The sequence below is a fragment of the Olea europaea genome, chromosome 13, assembly GCF_002742605.1.
Source record: "Olea europaea var. sylvestris chromosome 13, O_europaea_v1, whole genome shotgun sequence".
NCBI classification, from domain to species: domain Eukaryota; kingdom Viridiplantae; phylum Streptophyta; class Magnoliopsida; order Lamiales; family Oleaceae; genus Olea; species Olea europaea.
The window spans coordinates 9,385,974-9,413,550 of NC_036249.1; the positions used below are offsets into that span (position 1 = coordinate 9,385,974).

Here is a 27,577-nt window from a genome sequence, read left to right on the forward strand (position 1 = left end):
ACAAGAGAGTGTTAATTTCATGACAAGAGGAAGATTGGTAGGATTGATTTTATCACATTCATTTAAGATACGTAGTTTTCATTTTTAACGAAGAATGTCATTTTTAATAGTCAAATTTCATATCAATAATCAATGTCATTTTTAATTTTCATTTTCGCTAATAAGAATTCATACTTTTTTTTCTTGGCAAATGGTACTCTACTTTTCTGTCTTCAATATTAGTCATTTAACTTTGAAAAAACCATCCTGTAGTCACTATGTTAGACTTCTCAGTGCAAAAAAGTAACAAAACAGATGATATGTACATGGAATGATGGTTTGACAACATTGCGATGTTAAACCGATGATTGATAGGGGTCACTTGTGTCGGGAAAGGTCAAAGTGAAGTGAGTTTTTGAATTTAGGATCTAGTCGTGTTGACCTTTGACTTTTAATTTTATTACTTTAGGGTATGTCACTTGTTAATTTGCTTTAGATCTAATGTCGGAATGTTATCGAGTCCTATTTTCATCATACACATCCTCTGTTTTATGAGTTATATGAAATGGATACTGATAGAGCAACTAACAGGATGAATTCTACAAAGTTAGATGACTCATAATGAGAAAATAAATAAATAAATTTATCCCCTATATTCTTAGGTTTGTATATGATAAGAAAGTATTGAATTAGCCTATCTAAAACCTAAAAGATACATACATACATGCATTTATTTCAATTTTATCTTCATACGTCCCATGGAGGTCAATTCCTTTTTATAATTATCAAAAAGCAGGGATGTGTGCAAATTTATAAATTTGAAGTTACAAGACGAACACGATATCTTTGTCAGTTGTGATATTGTATGGAATCGTTATATTTAAAAGATTAGATTATTCAAAATGAAATATTTATTTAAATTTTAACTTCAACCAATATATAATGTCTACAATCCATCTAGAAAATACATTAACATAAAAAATCACTATGGTTAGGTAAAATGTTACCAAAATGTCAATTTTCACCACGTTTATATCATTATATACATCAAATTTCTATGATAGTAAAAACCATTACCAAATTTCATATTTCATTATTACATGTTTATACTGCTTTATTTCTTGATTATTATTATTATTATTATTATTATTATTATTATTATTATTATTATTATTATTATTATTATGTTAATCAGTCAAAACATGTTATTTCTTCTAATCTTTTAATTCTAATAAGAATGTTTGTTACGGTTTACTTAAGACTAAATGGACTTCTCAATTTCTTTTTAGTCCGTTGGCTTTTCAGCATTTTCGTTAGTGTTTGTTAATTAGTTCTTTCCCGGAAAGGTATCCTCAAGATTTTAATGAATTTTAAAAGCTCTTATAAATTCAAGTATCTCCAATGAATTCTAATATATTCTATTAAAATCTAGGTGTCATTAATAACTCGTGAATTTATAAGAATTTTATTAATAAAGGAATTGCAAGAGATTTGGATGGATTTCAAATTTAAAATTCACATCATAAATTTTGTAATTTTTAATGAAATTCTTATGGATTATATGAAAATCTATACAATTAACAAAATTTATTAAAATTTATAATATTTTAAAATTCATTAGAATCCCAGTTGAGATATCCACAAGGCATGCATAAGTCATTAGATGCATTTGGCATCCAAGTCCGCGGGTTAATCTAGTTTCATGGAGCTAGGATATATAATAACATCGAATAGAATATATTCGTTATAAAAAGAGAGATGAAAAGAATATTATTATGTGAAACTTATATCCACACATGCTTTTAAATTTTTCAATTCAAAAACCAAGTTTAAAAGTTTTTTATTCAAAAATAAGGTGATAATTCAAATTTTTAATATTAATAATAATATTATAAAATTAAATTAATTTACATACCCATCTCATTCCATCACACACCCATCCACCACACGACATGTCACTTCGCAACCTTAATCGTTTCCCTCTCTCTTTTCTCTATCACACACCACCACCAGAAAGCCATCGTCGATGCGACGTTCACGACTAAAAAACAGAGTTTCAGACACGAATTTTTCGTTCCTAAAGCCTCAATATCCATTGCTAATAATCTTCACCAACGGAATATTTGCAACCACAAATCCGTTAGTAATTTGAGGGTCGTTGATAGTTACCAGCAGATCATGCCGTAGGTAAAGAGTAAACATTTTACCAACGAATTTTCCGTTAGTAAAGTGTGAATCTTTTACCAACGAAATTTCCGTTGGTAAAAGTCTTAACCAATACCAACCGACTTTCCGTTGGTAAATGTCTACCATTACAAATGATAAAAATCAATGTTGTAAATAACCGTATAGTAAAAAAGTTATTTATTTATTTATTTAATATTATTATTTATTTAATAATTATAATATTTTTTTATTTTTAGTCAACTGAATTGATAGGCCAAAATATTATTTAACTCCTTATTGGACCACAAATTTATAGAGGGCAACTACAAAGATATTGTTGTAAACTTTCGATGTGGGATAAGTGAATTATTTTTATCAACGGATAATTCGTTTCTCATTAGCAACGGAATATCCGTTGCTGAAAGATCAAAATGTTAAACAGTTATATTAGGCACGAAATATCCGTTAGTAAAGAGATATCATTTTTACTAACGGATAATCCGTTTCTAGCTATCAACGGAATATCCGTTAGTAAAAGATCAAAATGTTAAACGGTTATATAAGGCACGGAATATCCGTTGGTAAAGAGATATCATCTTTACTAACGAAAAATCCGTTGCTGATTATTGTAGCTAAAAGTGAATTACTTTTACCAACGGATAATCCGTTTTTAATTACCAACGGATGCAATCCGTTGGTAATTTTCGGTACATCACCTACAGAATATCCGTTGAAAGAATATCCAAATGTTAAACGATTACATTAGGCATGGAATATCGGTTGGTAAAGAGATATTATCTTTACCAACGGAAAATTCGTTGCTAATTATTGTAGCTAAAAGTGAATTACTTTTACCAACGGATAATCTGTTTCTAATCACCAACGGATGCAATCCGTTGGTAATTTTCCGTAGGTGAAAAGCTATTTTTTAATAGTGGTTGTGAGCGTTGCTGTGCAGCGATGAAGTTTTGGGGATGGATACTTCCTACTCCGATCTACCGCGTAGTCAGAGTATTGAGGTAATTTTTTTATGGTTATTGATGGTTTTTTTTTTTTTAATGAGGTGTCCCAGCTTGCGTCAGACTATATCCTCGTCCCTGAACCTCCGGCCCCTCAGCAGCTCAGGGAGGTAAATCGGGGGATGTGCCTTTGTTGGTTCCCAGGTTCCCACACGACTATGGTTATTGATGGTTTGCTAATAGTGGAGGTGGTGTTGATGGTGCAGGTGGTGGTGGTACTGGCAATGTTGGTGTAGGTGGCGGTACTAGCAGTGGTGGTGTAGATGGTAGTGGTGCTAGTGACGATGGTGGATGATGCAACGTTTGGTTGGTGTCGGTGGGGTTGGGGAATCAAGTGAGATGAGGAATGCTTGTAACCAATTATTTGGATGTTTGAGATCAATAAGTAATATGTGACCGATAAAATAGATAATTTGTGAATAATATGTGAACTTAGAAAATGTGAGATTACAAATAAATTTGAAATCGTGACTCACAATTTGTTAAGTTGTATACATTAATTTGATAATTTCTAACAATAAAATAAGTTGTGAGCTATAAAATTTGTGATTTGTGAGTGAGAAAAAATGTAACATATAAATTTGATAACTTGTGATCGATAAATCAATTGTGATCTATAAAAAATTTTATTTGTGAGTGAAAAATAATACGTAATCAATTAATTAGATAATTTGTGATTGATAAATAAGTTGTGATTTATAAAATTTGTGATCTATGACTGTGAAGTTTTGTGATTGTGACTAATACGTAATTATGATCATAAATTGTATAATAATGTGACATTAATATATTTATTTTATGAAATATTTTTATTTATTTATTTAATAAAATTTAATTATAACCTGATTTTTGAAATTTAAAACAAATTTTGTATATTTGAAATTGTATCTTTCAAATACTTTAAATATGTATGTTTTCCATAAATTATTATTGTATAACAACGTGAGTTAATATGTCAACAGGGCATAACACATATTTTCTATGTGAGAAGACGACATACGAATTATTAAATATCGTTTGAATATCCAAGATCCCAATTTAAGATTCGTCATAATATTGCGCTTATTAGATAAATATTTTTTTAGAAGTATTTCATGGAAAAGTAATTTTTGCGGGAATATTTTCTCAAAAACTAGGGAAGAATTAAGGAAAATTTTAAGAAAAATAATTTTTTTGAAAACTGTATGATTAAAAATGAGTATACAAGATAACTGATTCTCAAAAATCAAAATCAAACAAATTCCTCTATCCTTAAAAAAATAAAAACAAAAACAAAAACAAAAATAAATTAAATTTAAAGGGTAGCCACTGAATTTATAGCCCAATTTAATTGTCCTTTGTCATAACTTTTTCACTATTTGATCAAGTTAACAACTTCCACTTTAGCTTCAATTTGTTCAGTTTGGAACCAATAGATTATCATTCGTTGATATCGAAAGATCTTTTGAATTTCTATCTAGGTTACATTTTACTAACAGAATTTCGCCTTCTTCAAGGTGTTTCTAGCTCAACTCGATATTCATCTCATCTAAATGTAACGTTCTTATTGACTATATTTTTCTTCTTATTTATTTTTCCATCCTTGTGTGACCTGCTTGTAATCACTTCACAATAGTAATATAAATGTCCAACAGTCAGTTTGAAAATTCAATTCCTTAACAGTGTCATATTCTTTTCATTGTAATAAAAATCAATTTCAGGCCTATCCTCCAGAAGAAAGGGCAACACAGATAACATCTGAATTGTTATTTTCTTAATCCCTTCACAGTATGCAATCTAACAACGTATGGAAAATGCCATCTAAGAAAGTTCGCAAAATGCAGTCTTCTTGAGCCCCATTTTGATGGGACAAATGAATTTTTGAATAGTGTATTGACGTTAAATGTATGGTTAAAAAATAAGGAAAAGTTTTGGATTTGCCTGTAATATTATTTTATTGAAAAATGTGTGATTGAAATTATATTAAAACACTGTTGAAGAATTCATTTTCTCCAAAAAAAAAGGGATCAAACATGGGCATATTTTTTTTCTTTAACACCCTTCTCTTGTTAAAGTATACGTGCACAATATTCATAAGCTAATCAATATTCTTGCTAGCTCTAACATTATATTATATCACCTTATTTAAAATTACTAAAAATAATTATACCGCAATTTGGCACGATTAACAAAACCGATGTTCGATAACCCTTTCTTCTGCTACGCATGATACGGAAAGGTAATGGTGATTACTAAGCCTAACTAAATTTATTGAAACTAAGGGCCCGTTTGGTAGGAATTTTGAGAATTGATTTTTTGACCGTTAGAAAAAAAGTGGGATCCACATGTGAGAGAAGAAGTCAAAAATTACGGCTTGAATAGTAAAATAACGGTCAAAAAATCAATTTTTTGGGACAAAAAATCCCTACCAAACGGGGCCTAAAGTAGTATTTACATCTTGCGTGCAAGAAAGACAAATTAAAATTAATATCTTTGAAATTTCTAAGAAAAAATCAAGAAGATCAAGCACACACAAAATCAAGGCCACCATTTATCTATATAATCCCCCATCTGTGGAATTCCTTAAACCACACACACACAATAACAAAGCACAATTGCAACAAACATGAATTTCTCCAAAAATCTCCCCCTTTTAGTGACCCTTTGGGCAATCACATTCTTTGCCTATACCCATGCTGCCACTTTTGACATTGTAAACCGATGTTCCTACACTGTTTGGGCAGCCGCCTCGCCCGGTGGAGGTCGAAGACTCGACCGAGGCCAATCCTGGAAAATTAATGTCTCCCCGGGAACTACCCATGGCCGAATCTGGGGGCGTACTAATTGTAAATTCAACGCAAATGGCCGCGGTCAATGTCAAACTGGAGACTGCGACGGGCTATTTGAATGCAAAGGTTACGGTAGACCTCCTAATACCCTAGCCGAATTTGCCCTTAATCAACCTAATAACTTGGACTTTGTCGACATCTCAAACGTCGACGGATTTAACATCCCGTTGGAGTTCAGCCCCACCACCAATATGTGTCGCCGCCTCGTATGCAATGCCCCTATAGTCGATCAATGTCCTAAAGAACTACGTACTCCTGGCGGCTGTAACAACCCGTGCACTGTTTTCAACACCAATGAATATTGTTGCACCAATGGACCCGGAAGTTGTGGCCCAACACCATTGTCGAGGTTCTTTAAGGAAAGGTGCCCGGATGCTTATAGCTACCCGCAAGACGATCGGACAAGCCTGTTCACTTGCCCGGCTGGTACCAACTACCGTGTTGTCTTCTGCCCGTGATCAAGCTCTTAAATTTGCTGTATAAGTGGGTGGTCATGTAGTGTTGTACAACACTAATATCAGTGAAATACTAATATAGAATAAGAGTCAAAATTAAAGAATAAGACTGGAAATGTTTCCTGTTCACCTGTGTTTTGGTAAATAATAACTAAGTTTGAGTTTTCTCAATTTCTCTTTTTAGTAGTATTACTATGCATAAATGCCCTACACACAATCTCTGCTATTCAATTTTAAAAGAAAGACAATGAATTCAAAGCGTCCAGGGAAGACCAGTACTTTTCTATGAGGTCGGGCCGAACTGGAAAATGTCAGGCCTAGGGTGGCCTGCAGTCGCAGCTCATACTGCATTAGATCGAGCTGGCCAGTTGGTTCAATACCTTTCCAAGAGAGATTCTTAGAAAAATAACAATGTTTTCTCTTATCCATGATTAGAGATATTCTAAGGAATAAAGAAAATAATTTTAATGAAGTAATATAAGAGTAATACATTATTTACTAAATATAGTTATGGAATAATACAAAACCATTATGTACATTCTTTGTTACGGCCTTCTTATCTAATATAAAAGATGATATACATGAAATTTCTTAGACTTGAACCCGAGCTTCATACACCATACCCGAGCTTCCAAGCCCAAACATTTTCTCACAGAGCCGGTCCTGACAATTTGGAGGCCCTAAGCGAGTCGGCAATCTTGAGGCCTCATACTTTGTTTTTCTACACGTATAACTATATTTAAATAAAAAATATATATTTATATTTAAATGAAAACTTTGTACAATCTAAAAGATGGAATTGCTAAATAAAATATCACTTACAATCCGAGAGATTAGGCTAACATCATATTTAGTCTTCTCACATTTTGAGATGCAAAGTTAGTAATCAAACAACTCAAATCAAGTTTTTCCAACATTTTTTTTCAATAAAAATCATAGCTAATCCATTCAACCTCTCTTGTGACATGGTTGATCGAAGATAAGACTTAATCAATTTTAACTTTGAAAAACTTCTTTCAGCCGACGCAACAGTGATTGGGATATTCAATAATATCCTGTAAGCAATCCAAGCATTTGCAAAACAACAATTCATCCTCTTGATGTAATCTAACACATCAACTGCTCCATTAATTTCTGTAGATATTGCTTCCCTTAAAATTTTCAACTCAGAAAATAATTTCATTCCATCGATATCAAATACTGTGTTATGCTTCAAATAATTTTCAAGATTAATGCAACGGCACTTCAATGTAGCATCATCAATGGATCTAAGCTTTTTCAAATCAAATAAAAATCCAAAAATATCATCATATTCCTGAAATTGTTCAAATCTATTTTGAAGCGAGAGCTTGATCTACTACATATAAGAAATAATTGAACCTGAGAGATTCTTCAACTGTTTCTGTCATCTCTTCATAAGAAATCTCATCAAATTGTTTCTTTCTACGTATAACTCTTTTTTCACGAAATATAGATTCAATGTCTAATTCACTTGCAATCTTTTTAGCATCAATCACAGCCGATTCAAAACCAGTTTCTCTATAGCTTTTGAAAAATGAAATGAGCCCTTTTAAATGGTCTATAGCAACGTCAATATGGATGTCCTCTGTTTGCAAATGTTTGCTTAATCTATTAACATTATTCAACACTTCATACCAAATAATCATCCCAAGTAAGAATTCAAAATTCTCTATTTCATATGTTGCCAAACACTCCGCCTCACTTTTTGTCTTAGGACCATCAACTCTTGCCAATTCAAATAGAGCATTTCTTATTTGTGGAGTTCGAAATCTTATTGCTCTAATACTTTCAACACGACTTTCCCAACGTGTTTGAGACAAAGGCTTAAGAGTAAGGCGATTTACATTATCTTTAAAAAAATTCCATCTTTTAGTAGATGATGAAAATAGAGTGTATATACGTTGCACCACTCCAAAAAAAGATTTAGCTTTTGTACAACAAGTAGCCATATCACAAATTGCAAGATTGAGACTATGACATTCACAAGGAGTGTAAAATGCTCTAGGATTTACTTACTGTCTATTCTGTACCCCCTTTATGTTCTCCTCTCATGTTAGCACCATTATCATATCCTTGACCCCTTATATTATTGATATCAAGCACTAGATTATTCAACGCATTCACTAATTCATCAAAAAGTCCCTTTCTAGATGTATCATCCACCAATAAAAATCCTAAAAAGAATTCTTCTATCTTCACTGGACTTGCTGAAATATGAACACAGCTCAATACTATAGACATTTGTTCTTCGTGACTCAAATCTAGAGTGCAATCAAGTATCACAGAAAAGTACTTGGATTCTTTGAGTTTCTCGATGATTATTTTCTTGATCTCACCGGTAGCATAAGTATCAACTCATTCTGAATTTTGTGTCCAAGATAATGGTAATGAATTTCTTTATTTTGAATTCGATGAATATGCTCTTGCATTATAGGATCAAACTTAGCAATTATTTGAATGAAACTTAAGAAGATACCATTATTTTCTTGATATATCTTCTCATTATCTCCACGAAATGCCAAATTATTTTCTGCAAGATTTCTAACCACAGATATTATTCTCAATAATACTTGTCTCCATTGTTTTCTATTCTTATTGATTTGTTCTTGTACACTTTTATCAATTGTTTGTTTCTTTTGAAATCTTATTTCCATTTCGATCCATCTAATCATGTTAGTAATATGGTCATAACTCACTTCATGTGTTCTTAGTTTTTCCCCAATATTTTTCCAATCATTCGCACCACCATGTGCCAATTGAGTTTTAAAACCCATCATTTTTTAATAGCTTACAACAAAAACAAAATATTTTATCCTGACTTTTTGAATATATCAACCATTCTCTATCATGATTCTCTCCATTGGGTAATCGTCGAGTGTAATGAACAGAGGAGAAGTGTCGATTAGCTATATCTTTTGGAAAAATTACATCATATCTCTTACTGGACCTTTCATTATGATTAAATCTCTTAAATTTTGATTCATATTTTCCCAATTCACTGGATCACTAATATCAAAGGAGAATGGTTCACTAATCTTTTCACTGATGTTTCTTTCATCCATAACATCATCCTCGATAGATATCTCTTCATTCACCAAACAATGATATTTTTCAATTGTATTATCACCGATGTCATTCTTATGAAACTCTTCTTCGGGAACTATATCATCATTACATTTTTGTTTACTACCACTAAAAAATTTATCAAGGGCTCCCTCTTGAGATTTAATCGATTGTTCAACCTTCTTACGCCGTTTTCTTTTAGAATATTCAGATTCAAATTTTCTAGTGGATATAATTAAAGCAAATAACGGTAGAACCTGATTTAGAGTTCGAATTAAAAATATCCCAAATTCTCAAATATGCCAAGTGTAAGAGTTCAACAATCAACCTGCAATAATCAATTAAAAACACCTTGTTAGGTTCTAATTAAAAAAATCTTGTTTTGAGAGATATTTTCCAAAGTGGAAAATGATACAAATATCCCCAACAATATTTACTTAGAATATTCCTAATGACGAATGGCATTTACTAATAACACAAAATTTGCAGGAAATGTTATGTATATATTATAATATACTTTTAGAAGAGCCATTTTTCAGGCGGGAGAAAGGATGTTTGGCCCAGCTTAAAGTGTTGGGAAAATAACATTTTCTTGGATATTGACTATGATTTTCTATATAAACACATGATATATATAAATATATACATTCCCTCGAATCTTGTTTTGTAAAAAAATAATATGCAGAAATCCAAATTCATACCTTTAGTTTTGACAATACATTTAGTCAAGAAATCCAAATTTTCAAAATAATTAAAAGATCTATTCCAATCATCTTCCCTACAACAAAAATGTGTACATGCAAGTTATACTTAAAGCAATTCGAAGAAGAAGATGAAGATGACGATGACGATGATGACAATAAACTTACGGGTTTGTAACACAAAAGTGGCCCGTTTAGCAATATTGCTATGGATAAGATTGGACGTGACACCTGACAAACGTTGATAAACCATTTTGGTGAGTTGCTTAAGAACTGCAGGGTCATCAAGTTGCGTAGTGTTAATGTTATTATAGTCATAGTCGAGAACGTCTTGGCTCTGTACAAGCTGCAATGAACTGCATATGATCAACACTTGCATGAAGAACCATTTTAGTGTTCTTAGCTTGTTCATCAACATTGGGAACTCAAGTCAATATTATAGGAACGGAACTTGTAGGTTGACTATTATCCGGTTTGGCAAATTCAGAAGCCAAATGAGTCGAGTTGACAAGAGGTGTAATCACTAGATGTTTCACAAATTTATATAATAATTTTGATTAAGATACTTTACTATCGAACAACAATATGGTAGAGCTAGGGGCGAAAATTGGATAAATTTATTCACCAAACATGAATAATAAGTGAACAATCAGTCATCAGAAAATGCCTTACAATTCAAGGACGACGAAGAACCAAGGAATAAGTTGAGTCCCTTTATGGTTAGATTCTATAAGACAAAATTTCCCCCAAACTCATTTTAATCGGACAATTTTCCAACAAGAAATAACCAAATAAATTTATTTTGCAAAATCTGTTCTCGAAATATCTACCTCAAAACACTAAAACAGGCCCTGAAATTATATCAATTAATCAATATATCATTGAAACTTAAAATTAGTTAAAAACTAGGAGTTCCAACTTCCAAACTAGAAACAAAGACAACAACGAAGTGAAGAAAATGAGAACTAACTTGGAAAATTGTAACAATCAATACTCAATACAACCATTCCTATATAAAGTTCTGCAACGAAATTTGGGAATTAATTAAATTTAAAACGCTAATAGAATCATAGAACTAATTATTAAGAGTAAAAATAAAAAAATAAAAACTATTTTTCATCCCTTTTTCACGGTTTCACCAATCACCATTTTGAGATTTGAACAAACTTGAAACTACCACCATAGCCCATAGGATTAATAATCAAAGATTCAGATATATGACTATAATAACATTAACTTGAGATGGACATCCAGTTTACTTACCAAAACAAAGGACCTGACAAGATATAAAAAATGAATCCGGCTTGCGAGTCTGCGGGAAGCGGAGAAATTGAGGTTTTTCGCGTTAGATTTCAAAATTTCGTCCGTTGGCGCTAGTCCCCGGAAGCCCAGAAGTCTGGAACCTGGAAGCCTGGAGTGGAGGCCCTGGAGAATTCTGGAATCTGAATTCATCGAAGCAGAGGATTAGGGGAAGTTGAAAATGTCGAATTGAAAAGAGAAAACCAGCTGGGGCGGTTCATTGTGTATGTTATAGACTCCAATTCTCCAAAGAAATTTAATTCCATTGGTCCAAGACTCCAAGCCCAAAGACCCCAAACCATTTTTCTTATTTTGAGAATAGGATCTAATATGAAATTTGAAGCCCTGGACCCAATCCAAAATTTGGAGGTCCTAGGCGATCGCCTAGGTGGCTTGGCCCAAGGGCCGGCCCTGTTTTCTCACTAAAACGCCTCAAGAGCAAGGTGGGCCTTGTCAAGGTCAAGCTTCATTGACATAAGAGGACTTCTTCTAGCTCTCATCCCAAATCTCCTAGAAGTTATATACCTATCCTGACTGTAGCTCACGTCAATTCAGATTAATATTCTGGTATAGATTCCGCTTTTTTTTTTTTTTCCTCCTTATATTGACCCTTATCCAAATACTTAAAGTCCAAAAGACACTTTGAATTAACTCTTCACCCTATGGACTAATACTCTTAGGATCCAATCACCTACCTCAATAAATATAGGACCTCAATTCGTTATTCAAGTACGTTTTTATATAATTTTCAGTTATATAACCTTATGCATAAATTTTCTCTCTAATTTAAGCATTGGAGAAGAGACGGAAAACACACCTTGAAGTTTTTGTTTCAGGTACTGGAAGATTTCGTTCGTGCTCATTCGCAATTATCAAGGTTGAAAATCAACATGTATGATTTTTGATGGTATCAAAATAATTTCATGATTTCGAAACTATCTTACCTTTTAAATAGAGTTTTCAAAATGTTGGATAATCATTATTAAAATGGTAGAAAACATATATATACATATATGTATATATATATATGTATGTATATACATACATACATGTAAATACATATATATGTATATATATATACATATATACATATATATATATATATATATATATAACCGAGTATATAATAGCATAGAAAATATATGATGACAATTAGTCGAACTTTTTCTTTGTTGTTACTTGATGAATTTTAGAGTTGGGGCTATCAATATTTTTTTTATCGGTAAATGTAAACTTTTATAGATAATAACTTCAGTAGAAGTACAGCAAACATGGTAAATAGAGGTTCATATAGGCATTGATGAAACTTGAACTAAAAAAGAATTATTTATATCATAAAGAATTAAAAAGAATTTTAAATCGAGCAAAAAAATTATTTATAATAAGAAGGAAAAAAAATTTTAAACAATTTTCAAAAAAAATAAATTAAATAAAAGAATGTTACAAAAATTAAATAAAGAATATATAAATAATATTTAATTAAAATTGAAAAATGTAAGTTTTATCATAAAGAGAAAAGAATTAAAAAAATTTAAATCGAAAAAAATTTATCTATAGGCCCCGTTTGATCCACATTATTTGAAAAAAAAAGACATTTTTAAACAGTAATTTGACATCATATCAACCATACATTTTTCGATAAAATAATATTAGACGCAAATTCAATTTTTTATTTTATTTTTTAAACACACATTTTTCATCAATGCACTATTCAAACATGCATTTTTTTTTTCAAAATAATGTGGTTCAAATAAAGGCATAATATGAACAAAACAATAAATTCTTTTTGTGTTATGGAGAGTTTCTCTTCGTGTACTCTATTTGTTTTTTAATTTCTTTTGTTCATATTAAAAAAATTGATTTAAAATTTTTTTTAATAATTTTCTCTTTATGATAAAACTTAATTTTTTTCCATTTTAATTAAATAATAAAAATTCAAATGTTAAAGCATTGAACAAAAGATAATGGAATAATGCATAATCCCAAAAAATTAAGCAAATCGAATTGCAACTACCATTTTATACCAATATACTAATAAAAAAAAACTAAATAATTTAATAGATTAAAGAACAAAAAATAAAGAATTGCATGCAAAAATAAAAAATTTAGTATAAAGTTTTTTTTAATTAAATTGAAATAATTAAAATTTAAAATAAATATTATTTAATTAAAATTGAAAAATTACATTTTGTCATAAAACAAAAAGAACTAAAAATATTTAAATCGAACAAAAAATTATTTATAATACGAAGAAAAAGAATTTCTAAAACAATTTAAAATAAAATAAAATAAACAAATTAAACAAAAGAAAGTTACAGAAATTAAATAAAGAATATATAAATATTATTTAATTAAAATTGAAAATTAAGTTTTATTATAAAGAGAAAAGAATTAAAAAGAATTTTAAATCAAAATAAAATTATATGATGAGCAAAACAAATTATTAAAAAAAAAAAAACAAATGGAGAGTTTCTCTCTGTCTCTCCATCACACTCCATTACACGAAGAGAATTTTATGAAAAGAATTCTCTCCACGTTATGTTATGGGGAAGAGAATCTCTCCGTTTTGTGTTGTGCTATTCGTACATACCCATTTGCATAGGGTTTGTACAGATGCTCTCACATGGGGGTGGACCTCATACATGAGGTCCACGTGTGGGATCCACTCCCATATGAGAGCTCCTATACAGACTCTGTGCAAATGAGTCTGTACAGAAGGTTTATTCCCTCCGTTTTATGGAGAGGTTTCCCTTCATTACATTATTATTATTATTATTTTTAGTTTATTTTGTTATTATAAATATATTTTTTCGATTTAAATTTTCTTTTAATTATTTCTCTTTATAATAAAACTTACTTTTATTTATATGTTCTTAATAAAATTTTCGTAACTTTCATTTGTTTAATTTATTATATATATATTTTAAAATTTATTTTAAAATTTCATTTTTCTTCATATTATAAATATTTTTTTCGATTTAAATTTTTTTATTTCTTTTCATTTTATTATAAACGTAATTTTTTCAATTTTAATTAAATGAATTTTTTTAATTTTAATTATTTCAATTTAATTAAAAAATTATTATAATTTTTTTTTATTTTTTGCCTGCAATTCTTTTATTTTCATTTTTAATTTGTTAACTCATTTAATTTTTTTATTAATATATTGATGTAAAATGATAGTTACAATTCGGTTCGCCTAATTTTTTATAGTATTCTTTATTCCATTATCTCTTGTTCAATGTTCTAATATTTGAATTTTTGTAAGATGTAATACTATCTAGATGCAGTTGAGAAGGACAATCCTTAAGTTAGGATTCTCGATTTTAGTCATTATCTTGATTTTTCCATTTTTGAAAGAAAAATTTCATATCAAACATTCAGGTAATGAGTGAATATAACATACAGTGATCAAGATTTAATTATTATTAATTAAATTATTAATACTTTTCTATAATTATATAGAAGATATAGTCAATCATTTTATCATATTAATGGAATAAAAAGACGTCGTTTTTCCATTCAACGTAGGGGAACAATGTTGTTTTGTACTGTAAATTCATTGAAAAAAGGACAAATAAATTTTTGATTAGAAAATCCTTAAAATAAAGAATAGAGAAGAAAAAAGAAGTCTTGGTTATATGGAGAAGTGGAGTAAATGGATAATTGTGTTTTAAAATAGAAAAGATAGAAAGAAGAAAAAGAAATGAAAATGATGGTTGCGTGTGAAAGTCAATAAAGTAGTATAACGTTTAAAAAAAAAAAAGGAATTAAATTGGCAAACAATAATTGGGCACGACTCCATAGAAAAAGTGCCACAACAAGTGCCTCTTTTATTTTAGTTAGAAAACAAATTTGTATTTTTAAGTGCAATTAATAATATAAAATAAGAAAATAAAAGTAAAACTAACAAGTAATATAATGTACTTTACCCCTCAATGGGCTGTTGTCGAAATTGCTTTATATTGCAAAACATAATTAATATGTGATTTGGACTCATGTCCTTTCGTTCTCTCTTAACTATGATATACAAAAATGGAGGTTCGTCTAATAATTTTTATATGAGATGAAAATATTAAGGTGACCTAATACATATGCGAGTTTCTTAAATATCCTCAAACCGCGACTTAGTGAAAAGTATACAGTATAATAGATTTCACACATGCAACACACTTAGTATGTCCAAATGTTGTTCTCAAAACAAAGTGATTATTCATCCATTAGAGCTATAAATTTCAAATTAGCAAATGCACAATATTCCCCTATCTGAGCCCCATTTTCTAAAAAATTATTTTTTTCTCAAATTCATTTTCAACTATACATTCTTTCAATAAAATAATTTTATACATAAACCCAAAAAAATTTCATAATTTTTCATCGTACATTTTTCAAAAAATCAGTATCACAAAATTCATTTTTCATCAAAATAAAACTCAAACAGGAGCTACATGTAGAGATCGTGCAGTGTTTGTGCAAATTTTTTCAACACTTCATACTGTCATGACTCTGTCTTCATTAGCAGTACAAGGAGGTGTCATTCTATCACCTAGTTACTTGCAAAAGGTTGTGGCTAGCTCCCCATTTGACCTATGGAATAAAAGTATGTAGATGAAGCAAAATGATAATGGTGACGAGAAAAGAAAGATTAAAGAAGAAATTTATTTTTATTTTTTTTAATTTTTTTTTTAAGGCATTAACCATACTAGACACCGTTGCTGAATATTTGTAGACGGTCAATTTTCATCTTTGTGCTTGACGGTTTTTGGCCACATGCATGGCAATTTACTCCAACTGCTAAGCGTAGTGAAGAGTATAACCGATGTTCAATTGTTGAATGGTGTAGATCATGTCATTAACTGGTCATCTCCTAACATGTTGTGGTTAACCAACCTTTGGAATATGATTGAGGTAGCTCGGTCAACAGCGTCTGCGCTCTATTCTGTTGGTTCATGCGGTTTAGCTCAAATTTGTTAATATAAACCGGAATCACAAAAAAAAAAAAAATTAAAAAAAATAAAAAGGAAGAAAGAAAGAAACCCTTTTTCAAGTAATAAAAGCATAATAAAATATTATTTATAAGAAAAAAAAATGCATACTAAATGTGTGGCCACTAAGGGAACGTGTAGGGGCACAACATTACCTAGGTGTCTGACCATGAGGGAATGCCCAAAAGAACTGGTTCTCATAGAGCATTCAAACTTGCTCAGAGCTTTTCTAGAAACTTTCTCAAGACATTCAGGATTCGTGAAGTGTTTGTGCAAAATGAGATCCGGTTTGGGGTGTGTGCACAAGATTTTTCCTTCACAAAATGCGCACACCTTTGTGTCCAAATACTACATAGTTCAGTGCATATTAGCGAATTAGCTATTCTTATAACTTTAGGAGTTTGTAATTACTTTCTAAGAGTTAAAACTTCTGCCTTGTGTTCTTTGTTCCCAGAGTCTCTGCTAGGTTGTTGGCAACTGATGCCACTGAAGTAGGAAAGCTCGTATTTCCCATGGTCAGGAATGGTGGATTTACAGGACACTGTTTGACTGGTACATGTTGCTTAGATGGTTCGGAATTGCTCGGTGCATCAACTGCTGGTGAATAACCCTGAAATGCCAAAGCATCCTCAACTGGTATTGCCCCTGTAAGAGTCTTGACTGCAAATTCGAGGCATGGATCTAACCAAAAATCTCCAAATGGAAAGTCAACTTGTGAATCTTGTGATTTTGTATTATGCTCTACTTTTTGCAAAGTTGCTTCCCGACTCGTTTGCACAGCCGGAATAGTCCGGATCTCTGCAAGCGGTTTTCATCATTACAAATGCCCAAAATAATATCATATTCGTCAAACAAAAACGTAAGAAGGAACTTCTATGAACAAGGAAATAAACCTGATGGATCTATTTGAACTGTGTTTGAAGGCTCGCTCTCTAGAACTGGTTCCTTGCCTGTAGAGAGGTGATTCGCAACCTCTTGTGCTGGTTCAGCATCAGGTTCCTGAGGAAATTCAGTTGCTCCATCTACTTTTCGTGCACTTGCCTCCCGACTCTTTTGCATGTTTCGAATAGCCAAGTTCTGTGCAAGCAGCTTTTCGTCATTGTTCAAAGGGTCAATCTTCGGAACAAGTTCCTTGCCTATAGATGCATTATATGTTACCTCTCCTGCCAGCTCAGTTTCTGGGTGCCAAGGAAATTCATTTGCTCCAGCATTTTCATGTGCGGACTTCTTAGTAGTAGCCTGAAGAGCTTGTGTGCTTAAACCCAAATAGGGCAGAGACTCGGGTTCACAACCCGCAAGTCTTTTTGAAGTACGACGAGGCAAACTTGTAGTTCCTCTTTTATTGGACTTTCTCAAGTCCATCAGAGCTTCGGGAATTTGTTTTTCTGTCGCACATCCAGGAAACTTCTGCTCATTCAGGCTATCGCTCCCAAGAAAGGAAACAGCTATTTTATCATCTCTAACTTGAATTTCAGGATCGATATCTTCAAATGTCTTCTCAATGTCAGCTTTCCTTTCCACCAAGTTATCTGCAATTTCATAAATATTTTTACACAATGCCCGCTTCAAGAGAATCAAGAATGGCCTAATTTGACACAGGTCAAAAACACTAGTTGACGCTGAACTCTAGGCAAAATTTCATGTTGTTCACTGACATTCATTTACTTTCATGTTGGTCGATAAACTTAAATCTTTTTATTTCAAGTTGGTCACTGAACTTAAATGTTTAAAATAAAATAAGTTTTAGCATTCAATATGACATTTCACTAAAGGATTTAGCTATCACCCGTCTAACCATTCGAAACAACTATTACCTTGGTTTAAGCTCTCAGGCTCAGGTGTCGCTGAGCTGTTTCTATCACAGCTTTCTTTACCTACAAAATACAGGTAATATTTTAGAAAGAAGAAAAATAGTATGCGTATATAATAGACAATTCAACAAAATAATATATAGCTTCTCCAACCAAGTATAAGCCGTCTACTGGTTTCAGGCTGCTCTGATAGAGTCTCATCAACTTGAGATAAAGACTATAGACAAAAAAGATGCACCATTAGAGAGCTTGAATATGCAAATATAAAAATGGGCATCACATAACCATGATTTAAGATTTAACATGGACACGAGCAAATATATATTGTTTTTCGTGCAAAGATAAAAATAACGCTTTAGTAAGGTTTTGTTGGAAACATTATTAAGAACAATTGTGAAATATTTAAAGTATAATGTAAGGATTCAGCAAGGCATGATAAATTTTGCCAATATGATAGCCATCTACTTCATGAATGATATAAAATAAAATTTACAAAATGCAGCAGAATATCAAGAATATCCATTCATTGTATCGAAACATCCTAGAATACTTTATCAAAACCTAAGAGCTACGCTCTAAAAAAGCAAAAACCTTGAAATTAATTTTCTCTATATCATCTATTTTTCTAAACTGTCCCAACAATAACTTCCATTCAACATATTAACTGCATCTTCTATCATCAAATACCAATCTCTCAACCCATCAAATGTTATATGGTTTCTTTAGTACAGTTTTTGTCAGGCATGTTGTTTTTGGTGCAATATCACAATGTGGTAACATCTGTAAAAAGTAATCCCCAGAATTTTAGAAAATGACCTTACATCCAAATTTCCATATTTAGTACAGTTTTTGTCAGGCACGCTGTTTAGAGAATGACCGTACATCCAAATATCCTTCGGACTGTTCTGTAGGTGTCTTCTAGCAAGTATACAGTCACGTGCCCTATGTGCATTCTGTGCTTCATGACCTAAGTGCATTTTAAGTGCTTGTACACAATCAAGATACAGGTATGGTGTCACTGGCGCTCAATCCCAAAAAGATGTAATTAAGTATTGAGCTATATCAATGATGTAACAAGTATGCATGAAATATAATGTTTTCTGCTAAGTACCCACGATTACATATTTATTTTAATAATTTTAGAGGATTATTCAGTGAAATATTTTTAACACTACTCTCATTAAATCCAAACTTATTTTAAGTAGAAACTGAATCCATCAATTTAACACTCCCAGTCTAACATGTCTTGTATTCAAACATAAACATTGACCTTGCATAAAGTTCCATAATTCAGCTAATAGAAATACATCATCAATCCTTAGGATAAAGATTAGGCCTTGTATAAATCATAAGACGCATTCAAATCCAAAAAAACTCGCTGAAGAGTAAATGATCAAATTTAACGCGAAACAACTCGAGTTTAATTCAGCAAGGAAAATACGGATAAAAAGCATTGCAAAAAAGGAAAATGCTTACTTTTATTTGTTTGGATGTGTTTCCAGAGTGATTGACAGTTTCAAGATATCTAGTCACTGTCGGCCTCGTATAGAACTTCCTTCCTGTTGATGGCTCAGTATATACCTGCAATTGTGAGGAAGTACAATATCATTAGAACTTGGTCAGTCGTGTAAATCTAACTAAAAATTGACAAAAAATTCCATTTATTGGCGAAAGATTTAGAGATACAGGAGATCCTAGTCAGAAAAAAGAAACTTCATTTATGAAGTACTGTAGAAACTACTTCATCTGTTTTCAATGTCTTAGTCTGATTGGCACAATATCTTATCTTAACACTCAACACTAACAAATTTCTAACTTAAGCGTTGACCACCTCTTTCACTCACCCCAATTTACTACTACTTAGTACCTACTATGTAAACACCTTCATGGACCACAATCATTACCCAATCCCCACATTGGAGACACAATTTGTATAAATAAATTTGTCCTATTTTTAAGAGCTTATTCTTTTAGATGTGTCAAATATATTCAATAAGACTTGATGCCCCTCGATGTGAGAGGTTCTCTCATTATACAGAACCAAATTCAAACTAAACATGATCACATCAATTTATTTATATTTGGTACAATTATAATATAACCGTAATCTTCAACGATCTCCATAATCTTATTCAATCTCATTGATGTCCCCCTTAAATTGATGCTTACAAGCATCAATTTGTAATCACGAACTGATGACGGGGACAATACTCGTGTCTAAGGGTGGACATGGTCTCATATGGTTCTAGTTCCAAGAGAAACGAACCAAACCATGAACCAATGATTTTTTTTATAATGGAACCAAATGGTTTTTTTAAAGATATGAAACCAAACTGAACCGAACCGTTCGGTTCTAGTTTGATTCTAATTTCATTTCTTAAATTTTTAGATTTGCATCATATAAATTAGTAATATATACCTAAATAAGAAAATAAACATCAAAAATTTAGGAAGTTCAAATTTCAATTATCGAGATAAAAAAAAAAAAAAAATCATAACTAACAAACAAAAATATATTCATAATTTGAATACACAAATCAGTTTTCGTTTTCATACAAAAAATTGTTTAATAAGTAATAACAATGATTCACTAAATTAATTGTATTAGTTTTGGGGGCATACCCCTACAATAAAGAATGAATTATCAAAATTTTTACAATCCACTTCTACAGGCAACATTAACTGTTTAATATCTCATGAATGTTTATTGGGTATTCCTCTATTTGTGAAGAACACAAATAACTTATCAAACAATCAAGGTAAAAAAAGAGTTTAGAGACTTTTTAAATAACTGATCAATTTCATTTTTCGATCTTAAATGACACCCCCATTGACTTCATGAAATGCAGTACCAGTATGCTATTATGTTGTGTAAATTGAAAATGAGTGAAAGAGAAATAATTCAACTGAATACAAAATTAGGGTATAGACAACTAATTAGTTGTTTATCTCTAATGACCCAAAATTGATTAATAAACTGTGTTCAATTAATGGACTATCTCCAATAAATATAAAGTTAGGGTATCCACTAATTATTATATATAAAATTAAATATTAAGTTTGGTTCTAGTTATGGTTCTGGTTTTTGAAATAGAACTGAACCAGAACCTGAACCAAATGGTTCTCGATTCAAAGAACCAAAACCATTAATTTTTTTTTATAGAACCGAACCGAACCACTTGGTTTGGTTTGGTTTTGGGTTAGTTTGGTTTGGTTTGGTATGGACATTTTGTCCACCCCTACTCGGTAGGGGTGCCCATGAAGAAGAAATCCAAATTAGAGCAACCATCTATGAAAACTAGTAACGACAAGAGACCAAGAACAACAAATAGTGCAAAAATAACTAAGAACTATTCCAAAGCTACTCCAAGAACACTCCAAAGACATTCCAAAGAGTTCACACCCTAAGAAGAATTTCTAAAAGAAATTCAAGAAGTGTGTCAACACACACGTTAAGCTCTATCTCTTGGGAGAACTCGGTCGAACACATAATTCATGGTCCAACAAAAGTTCTAACGCCAATGTACCAACCAAAATTTTAGCAATACATCGCTGGCCAAGATACTATAGTTGAAAGAAATTCCACAAAACAGTCTACACTAAAAACCCAAAAATGATCCTCCTCTGTGAATCCAAAAATCACCCAAGGATGATCCTCCTTCGAGAATCCAAAACTCTTGCTCATCACTCGAGCAGCCAAAATCAACGACCTGCACTCCCATGTCTTCACTCACGTTCACGTTTTAGTCATTCCGCGTGTCATCTTCTTCGAAGTTTGTTGATGAAGAAGTTGAGTAGAATGAATATTTCTCTCAACCTTTAGAGTAATGTCGAGAAGAAATTTCAGCCCACAATAAAATTAATCAACCAATTAACCAAGATCATCCGAATTATATTAATAAATCAATCCAAGAGCTGGAAAAATAATGTAGCCCAAAGTGGCCCAACTATGATAAAACCTAAATAACGCAACCAAAACAAACAGCCAAACTTAAGAAATTAAGAGCCCAAACTCAAACTTTCTTTGACCCAATCAAAAAATTTCATCCCAAGAAAAATTGTAGCTCGATAATCTGTCCAATACACTAAAAAACAGCCCAACCCAATCACCCCACAAAAGAAACCAAATTGCTGTCCAACAAATTTAACCCAAAATCAGCCCACACACAAAATTAGGCCCACGCCAAACAAAATCAGCCCACCCAAAATAAACAGTTAACAAATTTTACAGAGCCCAATTCATGGTACCGTCAGTGAATCTCACAGCTCTTACCACCGAACTCCAAACCTGCCGGTGAAACTTTACTGATACAGCCCAAGAATTAAGGAATATGTTACTTGTACATGTGACATCATCCAAGAATTAAACATGTCCAGTGGAGGAAAGCCCCAAGATTTCCACCATAACACTTCAAACTATCTATACCAGAATGTTCATCCACGCTTACCGCACCAAGTCGATGTTGAAAACTGCCATCAAAAGCTACCTCTCTATTATCCCAAGGGGCCCACCTCACTTCCTCGGAGGAGGAGCTCGCCGCCCTTAGCGACGTCGTTTCACCATGGTCAGCCATCCTTCCGACATTCAAACATGTCGTTTTGGATATCTTTTTTCCTTCCGTCAACCCTAACACTATCATCATTGACCGCACTAGCAACCATCCCGCACTAGCAAGTAGCTTTTGATTTGTTGAGAGGACAGATCACTGATGGCTCCAATGGTAACTCTAGAACCAAGAGAAGAAATATCCATTGGATTCTGAATGTTGTTTAGCTGAGGTCTTTTGTTTCCAATCTGGATCATCATCGCAGAGTATGTAAAGGAGTTTCCATCAGCTGATCCACTATGGTTTTATCTCCACATTTCTTGCCAAATCTCAGCCTATGATATCGGGGTTGCAGGCTAGGGAACCGGTCTTAAACACGGAAGTCAGTCGAAGGGTGTTGAGTACTCTGTTCATCGCAATATTGGGATTGCACTCTTCTCTCTTGTAACCGTGCATATATTTGCATTACTCTATAGACTGAAAAAGGAACATGAACAGGAAAAGAAAACGATTAACATAATTTGATGAAGAATGGACGGGAACAAGAAAATTCGACTGGACGAACAGCACTAAACTACTTGCCGGAGAACAAAAAGCTTACAAGTTTAACCAATGAAGTTAAATCAGCTCTGATACCATGTCAAATATACTCAATAAGACTTGATATCCCTCGATGTGAGAGGTTCTTTGAGAACCAAATTCAAACTAAATATGGTAACAGCAATTTATCTATATTTGGTACAATTATAAGATAGCCGTAATCTTCAACGATCTACATAATCTTATTCAATCTCATTGACAAGATGATTTAAAACTACATTTTTTTGTTTCAAATATTTTTGAATATGTTAATTTTCTTATAAATAAAGAAAGTTACTTATATTGATAGTAAGATATAGGTTACTTCGAAAATAAGTAACTCACTTTTTCAACTTTCACCAACCAAACTTGTTTCAAAACTTCAGCCACTAATTCTAGGTTTAAGTTCCTGATAGAGAACACCACCACCGTCACCCTCCTTAGTCCCAAAACACCAAAAAATACATCAATCATCAATCAATTCCTGGACAACCACCTCCAGTATCACTTGAGCACCACTTACACCTAAATAACCTCCAAAAATTCCATAAGAGAAAAGAAAAGAAAATTACAGCATCAACCCCTTCTAGACCTGGATTTTAGTTCCACTAGAGCTTCCAGGTTAAAACAATTAAATCCAGTGAAATATAAGATCCTTGGCAAAAGAATTCACTTAACAAAATAAACTGACAAATATGATGATCCAGCAGCTTAACAACCTAAATGGAAAAAAAATAATAATAATTAATAAATAAATAAATATAATGAATGAATGAATGAATAGCCACCAATCATAGAGATGGAGGATGAAAACGGGTTGTGAAGCTGTTGACAATGCTCATCCATAGTAGCACGAATCCAATGTGGTTCCAAGGAGAGGAACTAATGAATTTAGATGATGGAACTCTGTTGTTGAGGTCCGAGAACGACTGTGTATATTTATAAGTGAACATTGTTTTGGGACATTCCAAAAGGAGATAAGGATATTCATTCCAAATGAAGAAAGAATTTGTTCGGCCACTCTTTCACCAGATATCAACTTTAAATCAATGACTTCCAACAAAGTACCAAAAAGGGTGGGTATGTAGAAGGAAAATAGTTGACTTCGAAAGAATTCATCAACATTATTGGCCAACTGCCAGAAATAGAATCAAGTTTTCAATCCAACAAATAATCCATAGAACTTTCATGATTGAGCCGGCAGTATTTATCAGACAAAAATTATAGTATTTTCCCCCGTGTTTTTGTACATGGCACACTAGCAAGCATTCCTGTATTAAAATTTAATATAATCTTCACAATTAGCACTGAAGCTTTGGAAAGTCATCCTAATTTAAAAAAAGAAAAAAAGAAAAAGGAAGGAAAGTTAGAAAAAAACAAAATAAAATAAAATAAGATAATCTCTCGATCTTCTAGATTGATTTTCTATTCTGCCCTTCTAGAAACAGTAATCAGTCAGCACACAGCTATTGTAATATCTTATAAAGTACAAATCTAGCTTGCAAGCAAAGATGCAACTTGCAAGAAATGACTACAGGTAGATTAAGGAAAATGACTACTTTTATGCATTACATACCAAGTAAGTCTTCCCCATTAACGAACCACTCTTTCGAGTTCTTTCCTCCGTTATCCACCCATGGGGTAACCATTCAGGAGAATCGGTTGTTTTAGGTTCAATCTGTGGACCATCAGTCTAATCATGAAGGACAAAATGAGGATATAGTAGAGCACAATTATAAGATTGTTTAGCATTCAGACTCACAGAACCAGTTTTGTCATCAGAGAGCTTATTGTCTTCGATACTTGTTGCTTGTGGTGTATCATGGCAGACATTTTCCCTTTCAGCACAACGAAGGACATCCTTCTTGGAGTAATACTTCGTGCCTGTTGCCGAGTTGCAGTAATACTGCAGAATTAGACACAATATAACCAATGTCACTTTCCCTTGAGCAAATATATTACATGTAAGACAAAAAGGGAAAAAAGTAAAAACCAGTAATGTCTACACGCTTGTGTTCCAATAAGTTCTGTAATATACTGATACAAATATATTGTGTGAAATTTCATACAATGTGCAAAAGTTGCATAAAATGCACCTTCTAGTAACATATTTGTCCTCCACTGTTCATAAAATTTCAAGAGGATACAGAAGTCTGAATCTAAAACGTGTTGTGTCTAATGTTGTGGAATCAAGCTGAAGAAGAAAAGAAAATTTTTTGTTTTTGAAGATTCGTCTATGCATACGACAAAACATTTGGGCGCTGCTCGTCTCCCACAACAATTGCAAGGCCAAGAACCCTTGCCATATTTATAAGGGCCCACAGGTGTCCAGATTGTTTATTCTTACATGAACGGGACATCGGGATGTGGTGCACTACTATTCGGCGGTACTCCAATAAATCAAATCATTTCAAAACTTTGAATGGACTATAAGCTTTAAAATCAGGATCCTACGCGTAGTACCAGGCAACAAACAAAAAAAACTGCAAGATTATCTTTATTTCCGTATCCGACACTAGAATAAATAGTAGCTTTTTATATCGACACAATATTCCCGGCCTCCAGCCCCTGACCCAAAAAAAACAAAAAAACAAAAAAACAAAAACACATACATATGAGACACATACTTTTTGTCCATTCAATCACAAGCATATATATATAACAAGAAATTTTTATGCATTTAATAACAAGCATACAGAATACAACACATTCTAACACAAAATTTCTCAAAATCAAATCATCTAAATAATTTTCACATTTCATATAACGATTCTGAAACCCATATCCATGTGATTTATTTTCCATTTCTTTAAGTAACTACATATGCGGATGTCGAAATCAAGACCAAGATTCTGTTTTTCACTCATTTCCTTCAAATGTAGCCATTATGCCTGAGTCAATTAAACCCTCACCCACAAAACGATTAAAAGATTTAATTCCAAAGTATGCATAAAAACAAGTCCTTTTTTGCGTCTAAAAATTAACCATTCGGCCAAAACAAAACATTAATCAATTATTACAATTAATGACTAAACAAGTTCAAGAATTTTGATTACCTTGATTTTTCTTCCAAAGCTGTGTTTTATCTTCTCGACAAAGCCCGGAGGAAGCCATTCCGGCGAATTCTTGTCCACCATTTGGCCGTAATCTAAATTCTTCCTATTATAATCTTGAAGTTTTCCCCCTTTTTGAGTCAGTCTGTTTTTCGAGAGCTGGCTCCACATTTTCTCTGTAGAGTGAGGACTGAGGTGTTAAATAGAACATTGGGACAAAAGGCTGCTTCATGGAACACGTGTCTTTATATATACACTACATTAACACGTATGGGTTGCCGAGTGGTGGGGTTGGGGGTAATACAAAGGCACCACCTTTCTTCCCCCACGCCCTTCTTAAGAATAAAAGCTGCATGAGGTTTTAAAGCTTTCTTAAGATAAAGCTGACTTTCAATTGTTACAGAAATTGTTTGATTAAAAAAAAAGTAAAAAAATATGAAAAGTAGGTTTTTATTTTTGACAATCTTGCTAGACAAACTCAATAAGATGAGAGACTCGCGAGAATGCGTAATTTGACAGTTTGGAAGAAGAAGAAAAAACATAATGCTTAATCGATGTCTACCACGCCACCTTGTCAACTCTATCCCTGCCATTGACCCTATTCGACGAACATTTTATAAAATAATATAAGAGATGCGTGTCAATACATGATTGAATAGTTTAAAAACAAAAACTATTTTTTTCTCAAATTCATTTTCAACTATACATTCTTTCAATAAAATAATTTTATACATAAACCCAAAAAAATTTCATAATTTTTCATCGTACATTTTTCAAAAAATCAGTATCACAAAATTCATTTTTCATCAAAATAAAACTCAAACAGGAGCTACATGTAGAGATCGTGCAGTGTTTGTGCAAAATTTTTCAACACTTCATACTGTCATGACTCTGTCTTCATTAGCAGTACAAGGTGGTGTCATTCTATCATCTAGTTACTTGCAAAAGGTTGTGGCTAGCTCCCCATTGACCTATGGAATAAAAGTATGTAGATGAAGCAAAATGATAATGGTGACGAGAAAAGAAAGATTAAAGAAGAAATTTATTTTTATTTTTTTTAATTTTTTTTTT

At 32.2% G+C, this 27,577-nt stretch overlaps 3 protein-coding genes across 6 annotated transcripts; 1 reads left to right on the forward strand and 2 right to left on the reverse strand.

Moving 5' to 3' along the window:
- Positions 1-5,725: 5,725 nt before the first annotated feature.
- Positions 5,726-6,576, forward strand: LOC111407530 (thaumatin-like protein). The gene has a single exon (XM_023037064.1). It carries the CDS (start codon positions 5,770-5,772, stop codon positions 6,448-6,450), a length of 681 nt encoding a protein of 226 aa, XP_022892832.1. The 5' UTR covers positions 5,726-5,769; the 3' UTR covers positions 6,451-6,576.
- A 78-nt stretch (positions 6,577-6,654) lies between these two features.
- Positions 6,655-8,417, reverse strand: LOC111408425. Its single transcript, XM_023038186.1, has 3 exons — positions 7,828-8,417; positions 7,401-7,778; positions 6,655-6,889 (listed from the first exon to the last, which is right to left on the reverse strand). The coding sequence occupies exons 1-3, from the start codon at positions 8,415-8,417 to the stop codon at positions 6,655-6,657; spliced, it is 1,203 nt and encodes a 400-aa protein (XP_022893954.1).
- Positions 8,418-16,620: 8,203 nt separating this feature from the next.
- On the reverse strand, positions 16,621-26,820 carry LOC111407531. Of its 4 annotated transcripts, XM_023037067.1 has the most exons (9): positions 26,510-26,820; positions 25,216-25,359; positions 25,030-25,146; positions 19,804-19,908; positions 18,481-18,544; positions 18,331-18,390; positions 17,675-18,045; positions 17,410-17,593; positions 16,621-17,314 (listed from the first exon to the last, which is right to left on the reverse strand). In XM_023037067.1, exons 1-9 carry the CDS (start codon positions 26,675-26,677, stop codon positions 16,938-16,940), a joined length of 1,590 nt encoding a protein of 529 aa, XP_022892835.1. In that variant the 5' UTR covers positions 26,678-26,820; the 3' UTR covers positions 16,621-16,937. The 4 variants fall into 4 exon arrangements, with proteins under 4 accessions (XP_022892835.1, XP_022892833.1, XP_022892834.1 ...); XM_023037065.1 differs by having other exon boundaries at positions 17,410-18,045; positions 26,510-26,819; XM_023037066.1 differs by having other exon boundaries at positions 17,410-18,045; positions 25,030-25,131; positions 26,510-26,818.
- Between the last annotated feature and the right edge of the window lie 757 nt (positions 26,821-27,577).